The sequence below is a fragment of the Equus caballus genome, chromosome 5 (assembly GCF_041296265.1).
Source record: "Equus caballus isolate H_3958 breed thoroughbred chromosome 5, TB-T2T, whole genome shotgun sequence".
Taxonomy (NCBI): domain Eukaryota; kingdom Metazoa; phylum Chordata; class Mammalia; order Perissodactyla; family Equidae; genus Equus; species Equus caballus.
Genome location: NC_091688.1, coordinates 36,950,155 through 36,967,639, shown reverse-complemented (window position 1 = coordinate 36,967,639; position 17,485 = coordinate 36,950,155). Strand labels below are relative to the sequence as shown.

General features: G+C 37.2%; 1 protein-coding gene across 1 annotated transcript in view; it reads left to right on the top strand.

Moving 5' to 3' along the window:
* The window catches only part of LOC100057107 (gamma-interferon-inducible protein 16), a 66,357-nt gene that overhangs the window by 6,157 nt on the left and 42,715 nt on the right, over nt 1-17,485 (top strand). Inside the window, exons 4-9 of the mRNA XM_014739714.3 lie at nt 429-593; nt 2,098-2,265; nt 6,167-6,334; nt 8,314-8,736; nt 10,117-10,305; nt 11,436-11,449. Coding sequence (XP_014595200.2) covers nt 429-593; nt 2,098-2,265; nt 6,167-6,334; nt 8,314-8,736; nt 10,117-10,305; nt 11,436-11,449 — 1,127 coding nt within the window. The remainder of the gene's footprint in view (nt 1-428; nt 594-2,097; nt 2,266-6,166; nt 6,335-8,313; nt 8,737-10,116; nt 10,306-11,435; nt 11,450-17,485) is intronic.

Sequence of the window (17,485 nt, the reverse complement as noted above, 5' to 3'; positions counted from 1 at the left end):
TTGTGCACTTTAATGTGTGTAATGTAATTCCCTATAATGAGAATATGAAATCATTGCTCCTCTTTTAGATATGAACTAAAATGGCAATCAGATTAGGGAAACAGCTTGCCAAAGGCTAATCAAAGAGATTAAATTCAAGCTTGGATTTTCTAAATCCAAGTTCACTGCTCCTGTCATCACCACAACAATGAGTAAAAGAGTGACGTGCATAAAATTTTGTCTACGATTTGTTTGAAGCAATCATAATATTTGCACTGCTTAGCTTCTGGTCATCTCTTCCGAAGATGGACTGTATGAAGCTCCCTGGAGTTCTCAAAGACATAAATTTTAGTATATTAGAACCTAGTAATAAAAAGTTGATGTTTTCAGTGGTGAAGATGTGTTTCATCTAATATTAAAACTATTAATCAGAAAAAAACTACTTTCAGAAAAAGGAAAACAAAACCACAAAAACTGAAGAATCTAAGATGCAGCTAACCCAGGAACAGAGTCAGCTTCCAGAAACTTCAGTAACCAGCACGCTGTCAACTGAGAGCCTTCCCCAGACTCCTCAGATGCCTCCACCAACCCCACCCAGCATTTGCTCAACCAAGGTACCATCTTCCTGTTCCCAATATTTGTGCATCCCTACAACATATTACAGAGATCATCATGACCTTGAAGAGCTTCTCAGTAATTCCCTGCTATTTACAGTTTCTTTAAATAGTAAAATCACTCCTTAATTTATCAATATTGATATCAAGATCTCAGGTGTATTATAAGTCCTTTGCTTCAGCAAGGTGTGCATTTATGAAATAATTCTTGATCTCAAGGGGTTACTGTCTTGTGTTGGTCCAGAAAAAGGGGAGGGGAGTGGCAAGACACTTGTACATGAATAATAGTGTATATTTATCTCCTACATTCTAATTTCCTTTCACCTTTTCTCCTTAACCATACTTCTGGATTAATTTTCAGCATTCTATGCTCCTTCTCATGTCACGTGTTTTGGCATATGCTATTTCTTTCATTTGGAATTCATTATTCCTGTCTCTTCACTGGCCTAAATATATTCAACCTTCAGATGTCAGCCTGAATCTCTTCCTCAGGCAGTCCTCACTGATACTCCCACTCCCAAAAAAGATCAGCTATTCTCATTTTTGGCCTTCACAAGATCCTTTACTATTCTTTCATAGCACTTATCACAACTGTAGTAAATTTACATCTTTCTTCTGTACTAGGCAATAAGCTCAGATTATAGGTACCCTTTCCCAGGGGAAGGAAAGACTGGGGTGGGAAAGTGAGTACATATCTGCATGTATCAACTCCTATCCCAACTTGTCTTTTGTTTTACCCTGTGGTTACATGCAACACAGGACAATGAAGCCTGTATCTGAGGTGCGTGGGTAAGGAAAGATTGCCCCAAGACAGCATAAAGGGTAGCCAGGCAAGAGCGGAATTTAAATCACTGTTCTCTAATATAGTTTCTCACCCAAGATCCAAGGTGCCCCTCACTCAGGCTACATCCCCACCACCACCCCACATACACCACTTGAAGACAGACTTCCTTTATAAAGGTTTCTCAATTTTTGTTTTTATTTTCTTGGTGTACATTCCATGGACCCATATTTCTACCAGTAATCTCTCTGAGAAGATTAGAGAAATGGGTTTCTAGGAGTCTTAAGAGCAGATATCAGGAAACCATTTGTATATTTGCTTGGATAGAAAGTCATAGTTAACAATAACCCATAAGTGCAGCCAAGGTTGTGCTGAGATTTGCTTCCTTTATAACCTGAGAAGGTTATCTACCAAAAGATAACCTGCAAAGTTATGCATGACACAATTTTACAGCCGATGTGAACTCTGCATTTCACCCTAAACCAATGAAATTTCTTCTGAGCTTTTAATAAGAGCTTTTTTGCAGAGTGAAATCTGTAATCCTGCTTGAGGTAGAAAAGGGTAGGTAGTCCAGGTATCTGATTTTGTGCTATCACTCCAGAGAAAATTGAAAAATTGAGATCCTATTCAAAAAAGAAAGAAAGAAAAGAATGAGATGTTATGTTCTGTGTGATTTTGAAGATAATTATCCAGAAATAAGGAAAAAGATCTATTTTTCTCCAGAAAAGGAATAACCTAACCACCAAAACTAACAACTCAAAAAAGAAGATGCTGTTCCCAGAACAGAGTCAGCTTCCAGATACGTCAGCAACAATCTCATGTTCGAGTGAGAGTGGTCCCCAGACTCCACAGATGCCTCCGCCAGCCCCATCCAGCAGTTCCTCAACCAAGGTACCTGTTCCCATTCCTTGTACTTACATACAATGTAAGTATGTATAATCTTGGAAGAGCTTCCCATCTAATCTCCCATGGTGTACAATTTAATTTTTAACATAATCTCTCATTCCTTCATCAATGTATATTTTGAGATCCTACTAGATTCTAACTCCGCTGCTATTTAGGAGGCATGTGTTTATGAAATAATCTCTAATCTTCAGAGGGTTACTCTCTTGGGAAGAGTAGAGAGAGTGGGGGAAAGTGACCAAACAAGCAGGGATGAATGTGAGTGTGTTTATCCCCTACATTCCAGTTTCCTTTTGCCCTCTTCCCCTTTGCTCACTGACCATACTACATCGTTTATTTTCAACATTACATGCTCCTTCCCAAGTCAGATGTTTTGACACATGCTCCTTTTTTAGCTTGGAATCATTTGTCCTGATTCACCACTGGTTCAAGTGTCTACAACCTTTAGGTGCAAATGTGAATTCTTTCCTCAGGCAAGTCTTCATTAATATCTGCCTCCCAGAATATATCAGATATTCCCATTGTTTGCTTTCACTGGTCCCTTTATTTTTCCTGTTAAACATTATCACAACTGTAATAAATGTATGTTTTTCTTCCTTACTAGACAATAACCTCAGATTATAGGCACTCTGTCCCTAGGAAAGACAAGACTGAGGTGGAAAAGTGAGTGCACACACAAGTGCACCAACTCTTACCCTAGTCTGCCTTTTGTTCTGCCCTGATATGACCTATGGGGTAGAATCCCTATTTCCACAATGAATAGGCAGGAAACTTGAGGAATATGCAAAAGCAGCATTTAAATCACTGTTCTCTAATATAGTTTGTCACTCAAGCCCCAAGCTGGCCTCTGATCCAGGCTGAAGACTCTACCACCGCACACATAGCACTTGAAGACATATTTCCTACAGGCAAGATTTATTAAGTTTTGCTTCATTATTGTTGTTATTATTGTAGCTTCAATAATTCATAATTCCCTCTATAATCTCTCCAGTTCTTATTTGTGGAATGCAGTTAGCAATCTGCCTGTTTGCCTCTTGGCCAAGGCAAGTCACTTGGCCATTGTCTAGTCACTGAAACCGCAGGCCCACTGTATCTCTGCTGTGACAATAGCACATGTGGATATCTCAAAACAACTCTATTTTTTCTATGCATACAGGCTTGGAAGTGACACTTTCCAAGGCCCCCTCTGCCTAAATATGTGACACAGTCATTCCTATTCCTGTAATAATCATTATGCTTCTTTGAAATCTCCTTCAAGCACAGGATTCTCAGGGAGGCTCATCTGCATCCTCAATCTCATAGCCTAAACAGATCATAGAGTCATTTCTTCTTAGGGGTCCAGCTGCTTGCATAGGAAGCCTGACAAAAGGGTGTCTGACCATTCTATGATCCATTAAATGAACAGGAAATCTTTGTTCTTATTCATCATGGAGTCTCTCAACTATTTTCTCTATAATATGGACTCTGTTTGCCTTTGGGATTGAAAGCCAGAAGCAAACCAATATTATCTTTGATTCCTGCTGCTATATCTCCCACAAAGCAAAGAGCACAGAATGGCATGATTCAATCAGACTGAAGTGGTGAAGGGAATAATCAGAGGGAAAAGATCAATTACTCTTTTTAAATATTATCCAATCAAATAGAATATTTTAGGCATCTAAATCCTAATCTTATGATGGAAGCTTTTGGTTTAACTGATTTTGAAAGATGCTCAAGGTGTTCTTTTCAATTAGATTAAACTACTATATGTGGCAGAAGTGGATAGAGATGCTTCTTTAATAAGGTACTTCCCATATCATCTCTATCCAGGGTTTCCATTAAGAGGGTCAAAATAATGCATAAAACATCTGTAGAGGAGAAAGAAATATTCCTCTACCCTCTATGTCCTTCTGGTTGATCAAAGAATTAAATTGACATGAGACAGAATAACAGGATAAAATCTAGCAAGTTTAATAACATGTACACATGGGAGAAACCCAGGAAAACTGAGTAACTCACCAAAATGGCCAAAGCCACCACCTTAAATACCATCTTCAGCTAACGACAAAAGAGGATGTAGGGGGATAGCAGTTTGGGACATCAAGGAGAGGAAGGCAATTGACACAGAAATGAAAAGCAAATGTTTGGTGCACAAATATTTGCCATACCCGCAAAGAGAAAGAGACAGGGAGAGGACTTTAATCTAAAGGGCCTTTCTAGGTTCCTCCCTGTCTCCCACACCTAATTCATATTATGCTATAGTTGTCTATGGTATTAGCTCCTTCTCAAACAGGCCATCTATCTTAAATTCTTTTAGGCAGTTAGAGGGAAGGTCAAAGTTTTCTCCTGAATCTTTTGTTCTTAGAAATAATCAAGCCAAGGAGACACATTTTGGCATAGCAAATTTTTTCTCCTACACATCCATAGATCACAGCAGAAAGACGAACCCCAGGGTTGACCATGGAATAATGATAACAACATGAATTTTCTATGAATTGAGTGTTTAGTGGTGCTGGTCTCTAAAACCTGTGATCTTTGTGTACATTATCTCATCCATTCTTTGTAATGCCACAGGAGGATGCTATCATTGGTTCCATTTCTTGTATGAGAAATATGAAGTTCATACAGGTTAAAAATCTTGTCCAATGACTGCTTTGTAGACTCTTTGCTGCAGCATCATTGGTCAAGGGCCTGAGGACAGGGTTCAAGTCTCGGCCTCTGCACTTACTCTTTAAAAAAAATCTTCTCCAAGATCACACAGATAGTGAATGTTAGATCAGCCTTTCAAATCCAGCTTTATTGAACTCTACAACTCGAGCATTCAATGGCATATATTGATTTCAGATTTAGAGTATAGATGTCACGATATCTGTAATTTATTTTTAAAATTTTATAATTAGTGTTATGTCTCAGATTCATTTCCATAGTCCAGGTTCTGTAAACCTTCTAATGAAGAATGAGGTTCTGGGGTGGTCAGAAGGTGTCCTGATCAGGAAGCTGCATGCCAGAGGAAGGCATTTCAAGCAGCTCCCTCATCTGCAGCTTTCTCAACAAGTGACACTTAATGAATTAGATACATGAATGCTAGAAGCGGCAAGAACTGTGGCAAATTTATGTTGGACGTAGAATGTTAGAAATGGGTTTTCATTAGAGAAATCAAAGGTAGTCAAGATAAATGACTTTACAGACACTTCCTGCCTTTACTTAAACAATTATAAAAGTCCAGGTACTAGGAAGTCCCTTGGTGAAACCATGAATGGGTCTGTTTATTGTTGAGAATTCTGAAGGATTTTTTTGCCTGATGCAGACTACATAGAGAACAGAATCCTGCCTCTAGAATTATGAATGTGAGGGAATTTCTCCAGTATGGTGACAAAAAAAAAGCATTCAAAAATAGGTGGAGACCTGATTTCCTGACCAATTTGCTTATTTGGTAAATACACAAGGTAGTAAAAGACTTAGTTAATAAAACGTCCCTAAGTGCAGACGATATTGTTTGGAGACTTGCTTCCATTATAGACTGATAGGATTTTCTACCAATACATAACTCCAAGTGTTATCTTAATCAAGTTGACACAGGGCTGTTTGCAGCAGAGGTAGCGCCAGAATTCCATAACAGACCAAATTTCAATCATCTGAGTTTTTAATATTTGCAGAGTGAAGCTTCTAATCTTGGTTGGAGTCCAAGCTGGGGAGGTGTTGAGGGTATCTGAAGCTGTGATATTACTCCAGAGAAAATTGTCACAGTAAGATGCTCTCGTGTGTGTGTGTGTGTGTGTGTGTGTGTGTATGAGAGAGACAGAGACAGAGACACAGAGAGAGAGAGACAGAGAGGAGGAGAGTGTAGTAGTTCATTTGATATTAAAAATCACTAACCAAGAAAAATACACATATACGATTTTTGATTCAGAAAAGGAAAGACACCACCACTAAAACTGATGACTCCAAGAGAATGAAACTACTCCAGGAGCAGAGTCACCTTCCAGAACCTTCAACAACCAACACGTGCCCAACTGAGGGCTGTGTCCAGATTCCTCAGGTGCCACCACCAACCCCATCCAGCAGTTCCTTAATCAAGGTACCAACTTCCTATTTCCAATATCTCCCCTCCCTAAAACATAATGACAGTGATCACTACAACCATGAAGGATATTCTCACTAATCCCCTACTATATACAATTCTTTCTTTAATTAAATCACATATTTTTTATCAATTGTATATTTTGAGATGAGATTGTACCCAAAATGTGAACTCTAACTCATTATGCATTCTCCTTTGCATAAGGATAATCTATGAGCCAATGAATACCTAATCATCCCTATTCTCTATTGGGTATAATTAGTCATTTGTTCATTTAACTTTATTTTCATATTTCCCTTAAAACCTAGTGAAAGACACAGCTTAGGGCAGAATAGGGTGGAGAAATACAGAGCCAAACAAAGCACTATCGCCAATTCTTTCTCTTTTTCTTTCTTTTTCTTTTTTTTTCTGATATTTGGCCTGAGCTAACATCTGTACCAATCTTCCTCCATTTTGTATGTGGGTCTCCAACACAGCATGGCCACTGATGAGTGGTGTAGGTCGGCACCCAGGAACTGAACTCTGACTCCTGAAGCAGAGTGTGCCGAACTTAACCAATAGGCCATGGGGTCGTCCCCTCTCTTTCATTTTTCGTTTCATAAATAATATCATCTTAGAAAATTTAGGAAATGTAGACACATAGACAAAAATAATTAAATTTTAACTCTGATATCTCTCTTCTATCAAATGCTACAGTTTGGTAAATAGTCTTTCTGAGTTTACCTTTTGTTACGTATAAACAGGTGTCATTTTGTCCCAGGTTGGATCACATTACACAGATTTTTGTGTAACCCAATTTTTTCTTCTTCACTTGCTGTGTTTCAAACTGTTATTTCAATCAACCAATACAGATTTAAATTATTAGTTTAATGTACAAGATTAATTGCATGGTTACTTAATAAATTAAAAAATTAATGTTGTATTATTTAACTTTAGGTTATTTCCAATATTCCCTACACGCACAATGAACTTAATAAGAACATGTGTCCATCAGGTCTTCTTTCCTTTCTCTAAAAGTAATTGCATAATTTCTTCTTTAAGTCCTGTACACTTCAAGTCAGAGTGCTGCTGTTGTTACTATGAATAGATTTCTTGTTATTGACTACCCTGTGCTGGGAATGAGCTTCCTGAACCTAAGGTGAATTGGCCACATTGATGAGAAGTCAATTAAAGTTAAGCCTCATGACCCACAGGTTGTGGATGGTATAATTTTCCAGGTTAGAACTTCTATTATGTTTATAGAGCCTCTCCTGTATCTGAAGTTTTTCAAAATAATCTTAAGCCAGAGAGACATATTTTGGGGTGGCTGATTCTGCTACTCTTCACGAGCCTCTATCAAGGACATTTCCAGATAAAGGAAGGACATGGGCTTTATTTAGTGATTGCATTGCTAACCTATTTTCAACACAGCACTTGCTTTTTGGAAAGGGGCTTTATGATTTTGGTCTTTAAATTGCCACATCTACCGGGATTAGTTCTGGATGAAATCAATTGTTTCTCACTGGAACCATTCTCCCCTCTCAGTGATATTAAGAATAACTTACTTTCTTTCCCCTTTTATATCTTACTTTGCTCACTAGAATGAATTTATGGGATAAATTAAGATTACTTTTTCTTCTTCATCTCTATTAGGAATCACTACACAACAGCATTGCTATGCCACTGCTCCTACACTCTCCATAGCTCTTCCTAGGAGAAATACTATTTTTCTTTCGTTAACTCTTTTGAAATAAAACTATTCTTCCTTCCAAACTTATGAAAAATGAAGAAAAGAAATAATGTTGTTTTCAAATCTTCTCTACTTCTTCGATTAGCTAAATTATACCATATCAGCCATAGTTGTTTAGTTTTTTTCCAAGTTCACCCAATTATGGTGTTCGTTGAGGCTCAAAAACCAGCCTGAGAAGGTCCTTTGCTAGAGAGTAACTCTGTATTTCCTTTCTAAATTGTGCCTGGTTTGGGTATATACTTCTAAGAAGAAACCAAGATTGAAGGCTGTACCTAAAGAAGCTTCCAAAGAAGAGGGTCTACAGACGGACCCCAAAGAAGTGATGGTACTGAAGGCAACAGAACCATTTGCATATGCCTTTCTTGAAGGGGAGAAAAAGATGTTCCATGCCACAGTGGCTACTGAGAGCCAGTTCTTCCGAGTGAAGGTTTTTGATGTCAGTCTGAAGCAGAAGTTCATCCCAAAGAAAATCATTGCCATATCAGATTATATTGGCCGCAATGGGTTCCTGGAGGTGTACAGTGCCTCATCTGTGTCTGATGTTAATGCTGACCGAAAGATGGAGGTCTCAAAAAGACTGATTGCAAATGCAAATGCAACTCCTAAAATCAATCATCTGTGCTCACAAGCTCCAGGAACATTTGTGAATGGGGTGTATGAGGTGCATAAGGTAAGTCCACACCCTTGTTTTGTAATATTTCTTCTGTAGCCCCAGAATTTAAAAATCTTAACTTGCCATTTGGAGTTTGGTTAATTTCCTAAACACAGAGACTCAAGGTCTCCCTAACCAGGGATAGTTAAGTAGAGTCTATCCCTTTCAGGATATGGGAGTGATAATCTCTGAACATTCCTCCTCCCAAGGTAACAGCATGCAAGTTCTTTAGAAAGAGATTCCCCAGAAACCTTGGCATTTTATCAGCTGTGATGACCTATTGACAGCCACCCTGGTCCAGGACAGTGCAGAGTTTATATCAATATACATATTCTTTTGATTTGGTTTTTTTGAGTTCTGCCTCATCGGTTTCAGTGAAAGCTTAAATTAATTGTATATAAAGAATTGCCCTCTCAAGCTTGGATTCCAGTTGTGACAGCCAGACTAAGAAATCAAGACTACTCTTCCATAGAATCCAGCTGTTTCCAACACATAGCTAAATTTTTCTCACCTCTTTGCATTCATTCATCAAAAATTTGTTGAGCAATTGACTTTGGCATTAACTAATAAGAAAGATGGATGTTGAAAAGAATAACCACATAATTTAATACTTTATTTCATAAATACAGACAATAAATTCAGAATTTTGGTGAATTCTTATAATTACAGTAGATATTTCAGTCTAAGACAACATAGAAAAACTAAGCTTAGTTGAAGCAATTTTTTATATGAAGCATTGTTTCATACTCCATTATATATGTCTCCTAGGGTGGTCCTTTACTTTTACCACTGCTGTTTTCTGCACACTCTGTTTAAGTGACTGGGCACACATTTGCATTTGTAGAATTAATGAATAAAGTAAGTGAGATAGAAACTAGAATAATGGGATTAGATATTCTAGGTTCAAGATTTGGGCAGATTGGAAAAGAATGAATAAATAGAGAAGATAGAAAAAAGAATTACATATTGATATAGCTTTCTACTTAATGAAGACTTGCAACAATCTTTCTCAGACTCATTATGAAGTGTGAGTGGCCTTCCTTCTCTGTTCTCAGGTAGGTGCCAAAGAAACCTGTGAAGATTATCAGGTCTGACTGTATTCAAGTTCCTTAAGAACTGTCAGCTGTTCTGAGATGGAAGCAGGAAAAATTAGGAAGTAATCCATCTTTTTAGAAGAACCTGGGAAATAAAGACCTAAAAAAAGGAAAAGTAGAAACAGGATTCAAAAGCAGGAATTTTCTGAACAAGATATGTTAAGCTATTTGGTACCTGTAATTCTGGACCTACAGCTCATATTAGCCTGTCAGAGACAAAAGATTCCACCAACACCCTGTATTTCTGACAGATGTGGAAACCTTATCCACTTCTTAAAAGATAGATGCTAATTTTATTTTGCAGAAAATAGTGTGGAATGATTTCATATATTATGAAATACAAGATGATACAGGGAAGATGGAAGTCATGGTGTATGGACGACTGACCAAAATCAACTGCGAGGAAAGAGATAAACTTCAACTCATCTGCTTTGAATTGGCATCAGGTCAGACTAGGAGCCAGCTGAGATCTGTAATTCACAGTTTCATCAAGGTGAGAACTTCAGGGGAACATCATTCCTCTAAAGCAGGATGAAAAAACTAGACTGACCCTATTATACAGAGAATCCATAAGGGGAAAAAGAAACAACCATTGCCCTTTAGTGAGTGTAAACTTTCTTTCCATCATTCTTTCTATAAATTAGGATATTTTTAATCGTATTGAAGAGAGAAACTTCAGAGAAGCATTCAAAACATATGATAGCTAGGCTAAATATTATAGAACTGGTTGAATTTATCAAAGCAAGGAGATCATGTAGTAAATTTGGGCCTCATTAGGCAGATTTGTTTCAAATGGTGGCCCTGTGATTTGCTAGTTGACTAATGAACTTAAACACTAGGAACCTTAGGTTCATCATCTATTAAATGAGGGACATATCTTCTATCTCAGAAGACGGTTAGCAGAGTTCATACCACATTAAATGATCAAGGATGCCCCCGAGCATCTTGGAGCACAAATTCAGCTGCTGTTAGTGAAATACTTGCTGTTAGTGTTGGTTGCTGTTGGTCGACAACAAACAGTGGTTATTGGTTCTACAATACAAAGTTCATACTCCTTGTCACACTCACACACACACACACACACACATACACACATCCATGTGGGATTCTTGGAATACTAACGAAGGCTACTACTTGAATGCAAACAGATCAAATACAGTGGCTGACACATCCAGGCACTCAGAAATGCACACGCTCTTGAATTTCTCCAGCTCTCAGGACCATCAGTCAAACATTCCAACCCTTCCCTCACAGCATTGCACCAGAAATACCTTTTGCATCCTCCTCCAACCTTTCTTCTCAGTGAGAACTTTCCCCTCAATTCTTGGCATGAGTACCTGCTCCTTCCTCTCTCTTGTTGTTCTCCATACCTCCTGCCTGTCTACAAGTACTCAAGCTGGGTGTGAATGAATATCTTATTTCAGGGTCCCAATCAAGTGGAAGGGGTGCTGACTCAATGAACAGGACATCATGAAAGGAAATAGGTGAGAGTGAGAGAGGAGCGTTTTAGAAAGGAAGAGAGAAAAGGATGCAGCCCATCCCAAGGAGACACAGTGTGAGCAAAGGGAGAAATGTATCAACAGCCAAATCTCAGCTGTTTTCTTTATCCTTTTCTTCTTCAAGGTCATCAAGGCCAGGTAAAGCAAGAAACAACCACTCAATCCTGATACATATATGAAAAGCTCAAAAGAATTCTTCTAAAAATCTGGATGCCATTAATAGTGACGTGAATGGAGATAAGATTTAAGTATTAAATATATATATATATAGTTGAAATACAGCATTTTATATACCAGGTATTAATTCTTAGAAAACAGGTATTACAGGTGTTTCTCATTTTCTTTTTTATGTTTTTCTGTGCCATCTCAATGCCATATTTTACATCTGTAACTTTTATAATTTGGAAATAATTATAAACATCATGTTTTTCTCTAAAGGAGTGTTTCCCCAGGAGTCTAATTCATTCGTGAATTGTTTAAAAGCAAATAGTCTGTGACCTGCACATCAAGGTGGGACACACAGGCCCTAAGGAATGTTTGGATTTATACTTTGGGTGTGATCTTTACAGAGTAAGACTTTGGTCAAAAATGGACAGGTTGAAACAAGCTATGTTCTGTTCAAAAGGAACCCAGTGACGTGGCAGACAGTGGCTGAAATCCAGTCTGGGCTTCAATTGCCAAATTCTGTGTCCTAGGGAGAGGTTGCTTTAGTCCAGAAGGATGAATATCTTTTCAGAATTGGTCTCTTAGAGGGGGCATAATTAGGTAATTTGTCTGCCAAATGAGGCAGCTTCTGGTGATTTGCATGATGACATTAGTCAATTTGGAAGCAATTCTAGCCCTGTCTGATGTGAAATAACAGGTTCCACTCACTCAAGTACCAAGAGCTCAGTAGCTCTCCAACCACATTTCCTGGTTCTCACATTTCTCATATGTGGATTCCGTCAGGAAGTTGCCCCAGGCAAAGACCTGCATTAGGCAAACACTGAAGAACAATTAATTCACTTTAGCGTACAATGGCAGAAAGTAGATATCTATAACTGAAATTTACCGTATATTTAATAATCACATGTTTGACACCTGGTGCTTTGCATTTGTCTTGTGTCACTTTATCTTCATGCTAAGTCTGGAGGGTTGATGGTGTTCTTTTTATTCTCCTAATGAGAAAAATCAGGAGCAGAGCGGCAAAACTACTTTCCTAATGATGTAGAACCACTCCATTGTAACAAGACTTTCCTTCATGCTTCTTGTCCACTCTTCCTCCAGTTCCAAGCTCCTGGCAGCCACAGATATAGTTTCTTAACTTACACTTTGCCTTTTCCAGAGTTTCATAAAGTGAAATAAAAAATGTATATAGAATTTTGAATCTGGCGTCTTTGACTTAGTGTAGTGCATTTAAGATTCACCTAGGTAGTCAAGTGTATCAGTTTATTCCTTTCTAATGCTGTGTAAGATTTAATTGTGTGGATCCACCAAAGTTTGTTTATCCCTTCCCCAGATGAGGAACAATTGGGCTGTTTGCAGTTTTGGAGAATTGCATTAAAACTGCTATAAATATTTGCATGCAGATTTTTGTGTGGTCACACGTTCCGTCTTCAATGGGTTGAAAACTTGTGAGATTGATGGTTCATATAGTATGTGTATGTTTAAATGTATAAGAAATTGCTAAATTGTTTTCTAAAGTGATTGTAACATTTTTCATTCCCGCCAGCAAGGTGTGAGAGTTTCAGTTGCTGTGCATCCTCCTCAGAGTTTAGCATTGTAGATGTGTGTTAAAAGCAAAACCAAAAACAAACAAAACTGCCGAACTCTTTTGCAAAGTGGTTACCATTTGACATTTCTGCCAGCATTTTATCATAGTTCTACATTCTATTCTTCCTCATCAGTACGTGGTATGGTCAATCTTTTTAAATTTTAGCCATTCTAATTAGTATGTAGTGGTATCTCATTGTAGTCTTAATTTGCGTTTCCTCAGAGATGAATTATGTTCTGTCTTTTTATGTGCTTATTTGCCGCCCATGTATCTCTTTCTGCCTATTTTTGAAATTCAGTTGTTTGTTCTCATATTATTGAGTTTTGAGAGTTCTTTGTAAATGCTGAGTACTAGATCTTTAGCAGCTATGTGACTAGCAAGTGTTAAGTCCCAATCTATAGCTTGCCTTTTCATGCTTTCAGGGAATCTTTTGAAGAGAAATTTTCATTTTGATGAAGTTTAAATTATCAAAAAATTTATCCTGTGTAGATTGTACTTTATGTGTCATATCTAAGAAATCTTTGCCTAAACCAACATCATAGAGATTTTCTCTTGTGTTTTCTTCTAGAAGTTTTATAGTTTTAGGTTTTAGATTTAAGTCAATGATCCATTCTGAGATATTTTTTGGATAGAGAGTGAGGTATGGATCAAGTTCATTATTTGATTAATATGAATATCCAATTGTTCCAATACTGTTTGTTAAAAAATTATCTTTTCTTTATTGAATTGTTTGTACTTTTGCAGAAAATCAATAAATTGCATAAATGTGCCCTATTCTTGGACTCTCTGTTGTCTTCCATTGGCTCTTTTTGATGCAAATAATCAATAATTAATGTATAAATAAAAATTGAGGTGAATTTATTATATGAGCCTATCTGAGGACCATATAGCCTGGGAGAATTCTTTCACCAAGGGAAGAAGCACTCTGATGAAGTGAGGTGTACAGTGTGGTTGTATACCATCTTGGAACAAAGATCATACATCGGATATGACAGGAATATCTCTTTTTGCTACAGTCACAAGGTGTTTTGGTAGCACAGCAAATCAATGGCCACAAGATGAGCACAGAGGTGACAAGATGTACACAGTAGGTCAGTTTGACCCTTAGTTTCTGCAAAGGAATGCTTATCTTGAAGCTGATATGGGAGGACGCATACACCCCCATCTTTAAAGACACCATTCTTTGCTTTAAAAATTAAGTTTAAAGCAGATGTACAAAGCATGATTGACAGGCCACGTCAGGCCTTTTTGGAAAAGCAAGATCAGGCCAAATTAGTCTTAAACCAAATGGCTTTCTCATATATCTCAATACATATACTTTTCTTATTGCTTTTCATTTATTCATAAGTCTATATGCCTGCCCTTTCTCTAATATCACAAAATTGTCTTATTATTTATATCCCTTTTAAAAATATTTCATATTATTGCCTTAGAGTTTTGAATATATATCTTTAATTAATCAAAATCTACCTTCAAATACTATCATGCTGCTGGACATGTTGTGTAAGGATTTCCCAACAGTATAATCCTAATTCCTCTTTCTCATAGTTTGTGCTATTATTGTTAAATATTTTACTTTTATTTATTCTATAAACATAAAAGAAAAAAAATTGCTAATATTTTTGCTTCAGACTAGGGATTGACAAACTATGGCCCATGGTGCTAGTCTAGCCCATTGCCTGTTTTTGTATAGCCCACAAGCTAAGAATGGTTTTTACATCTTTTTAATATTTGGGGAAAAAAATCAAAAGACGAATATTGTGTGACACATAAAAAAATATATAAAATTCAAATTTCAGCACTCATAACAGTTTTATTGGAATGCAAACATGTTCATTCATTTATGGATTGTCTATGGCTGCTTTTGTACTCAGTGCAAAGGTCAGCATCTGTAACATGTGGCCCACACAGCTTAAAATATATACTATTTTGTCCTTTAGAGAACAGTTTTGCCTACCCCTCTTTTTGAAGATCAGTTGTCTTGTAGAGCACTTAAAAATAAGAAAAAATAAATGTTATATTACCTTCATTTTACTGTACTTCTTTTCTTTGTATAGATTGAAATTTCTGTATGGTATTATATTCCTTTGCCTAAAACACTTCCTTTAACATTTATTTTAATTCAGTTCCACTATGAATAAATTGTTTGAGTTTTGTTGGTTTGAAAATATCTATTTCTCTTCCATATTTGAATAATTTTACTGGGTTTGGAATTCAGGATTGAAAATTGTCTTTTTTCTCTCAGAACTTTAAAGATGTTAATCCATAGTCTTCTGGCTTAAGTAGGTTCTGACAAGAAGTCTGCTGTAATTCCTATGTCTGTATATGTGTCTTTTTTTCTCTCTGGTTGCCTTCAAGATTCTCACTTTATCTTTTACCTTGTAGAATTTTGAATATGATACACTTAAGTGTTTATCAGCTATTACTATTATTTCATTATTATTATTTATTCTGCTTGGTGTTCTCTGAGATTCTTGGATCTGTGGTAATTCAGAGTCTATTAGCTTTTAGAAATTCATTGCCTTCATCTCTTTTCAAATATTCCCAATGTCTCATTCTCTCCCTGTTCTCTTTCTGGGATTTCAATTACAGTTATTTTAAACTGCTTGATACTGTCCCATGTCTCTTAGATATGCTAATATGTTTTATTTTTTCTCTTTGGGTTTCCATTTGAGTAATTTTTATTAATCTATCTGTAATATCTGTAGTTCATTCATTCTTTCGTGTGCTGTGTCAAGTCTATCAATGATCTGGTTAAAGGCATTCTTCATCTCCATAACCATGGTTTTCATTTCTAGCATTTCCATTTCATTCTTTCTCTTAGTTTCCTTTTTCTACTGAAATTGTCCATCTGAGGATGTATGTTGCCATCTATTTTAAGTACTCTACCTGAGAGTTCCAACACCTATATCATATCTGACTTTGGTTCTTTTGATTGATTTGTCTCTTGACAGATTTTTTTCTTCTTTTTTATGTGCCTTGTAATTTTTATTGCAAGCCATCTGTGACAGCAGAGATTGAGGTAAACAGTATTTATGCCTGGAAATGAACAGGGATTGTTTTTTGCTATGCCTTTACTCTGGTGGTTGAATTCATTTGGTCAGGAGTAGAGCTGGATTTGACATTTGTTGTTTCTACATGCTTAAAATTCCTCTAGTGCTGTACCATCAGCTTTGTATCCCTTTCACATCTGAATCTACCAAATGTTTTTTACATGCTCTTGACCATCTGCCAGCAGTTAAATGTTGAGACTTGCTATTTGGTGTTTGTTTAGCCTGGTGGTAAGAAGCAGGTTGCAGGAAGAGTAATTGTCTCTTGTCCTGGTTCAGCCTCTGTCACTGGCTTGCACTGTGTCCCTGAGTCTTAGGGGTGAGACTTTGACCCCTGATCCTGTGCCTCCCCCCAGTATAAGAGAACCATTTATATTCTACATCCAGAACCATTTTCTTCCCTTTCTCTACAAGTAGAATAACTTTTACTTCCCTCTGCTTCACTTCAATGAGTCTTCATCTGCACCTAAAGATAGCAGAATTTCTTCTCTTCCCCCAGAAATGTTTGTCTTCTGTAGGGAAGGATTCAAGAAGGGCTTCATGTCTTTCCCACTAGCTAATCTTTCCCTCCCCCAGGCCTGTCCCTAATCTTTCTCATGATAATCCAATGATATCCACTGAGAAGTCCCTACAAGTAGTTGCAAATTCTCCTTGCAGCTGAGGCTTCATGGTTCTATATTTTCATTCTAGCCCTAGAACAAACCTGAGAAATTCAGTAAAAAATTTAGCTGAATTCTTCTATCTTGTTGGGTACCTAGTGTCTATCATCTGCCCCCAAATGAACAAGTGCTTGCCCCTTTTCTCTCTTTGGAGGTCTCCCTCCTTAGAATTTTTGATTGGATGCTCACTCTGCAGCCTCAGCTCTCTGACAGGTTCAGAAAAAGTTGTGATTTTGCAGATCATCTGGCTTTCTTTTGTTGTTGCAAGCATGGGAGCAAGACTCTTTCTGGCTTTCTACATTCTAAGTGGAAGCAGAGTGTTATTCACTGTTTAGCTGTTTCAGATTGTTAGTGAGGTTGACAACCTTTTCATGTTACAAGCTTTTCATATTTGTTCTCCTGTGAATTTGGTTATTTATATCCTTAGGGTCTATTGACTTGGGTACCTACATGTAATACATATTTTCCATTAATCATTTTATTCATTCAACAGAGTTTGCACAACTATAATATCTTTGAGCATCTGCATGAGGCAGAGCCCTATCCTTACATCAAGCTAAAACTAACTGCAATGAATGAGGAGAAATAAACCTTTATTGTGATAATATCTTGAAACTTTGGGATTGTTTACCCAGCAATCATCCCATCTTGGCTAATTTGGGGGCTGAGAGTACAGAGCTGCTGTACTGCTGTTCTCAGGTAGTTCACAATT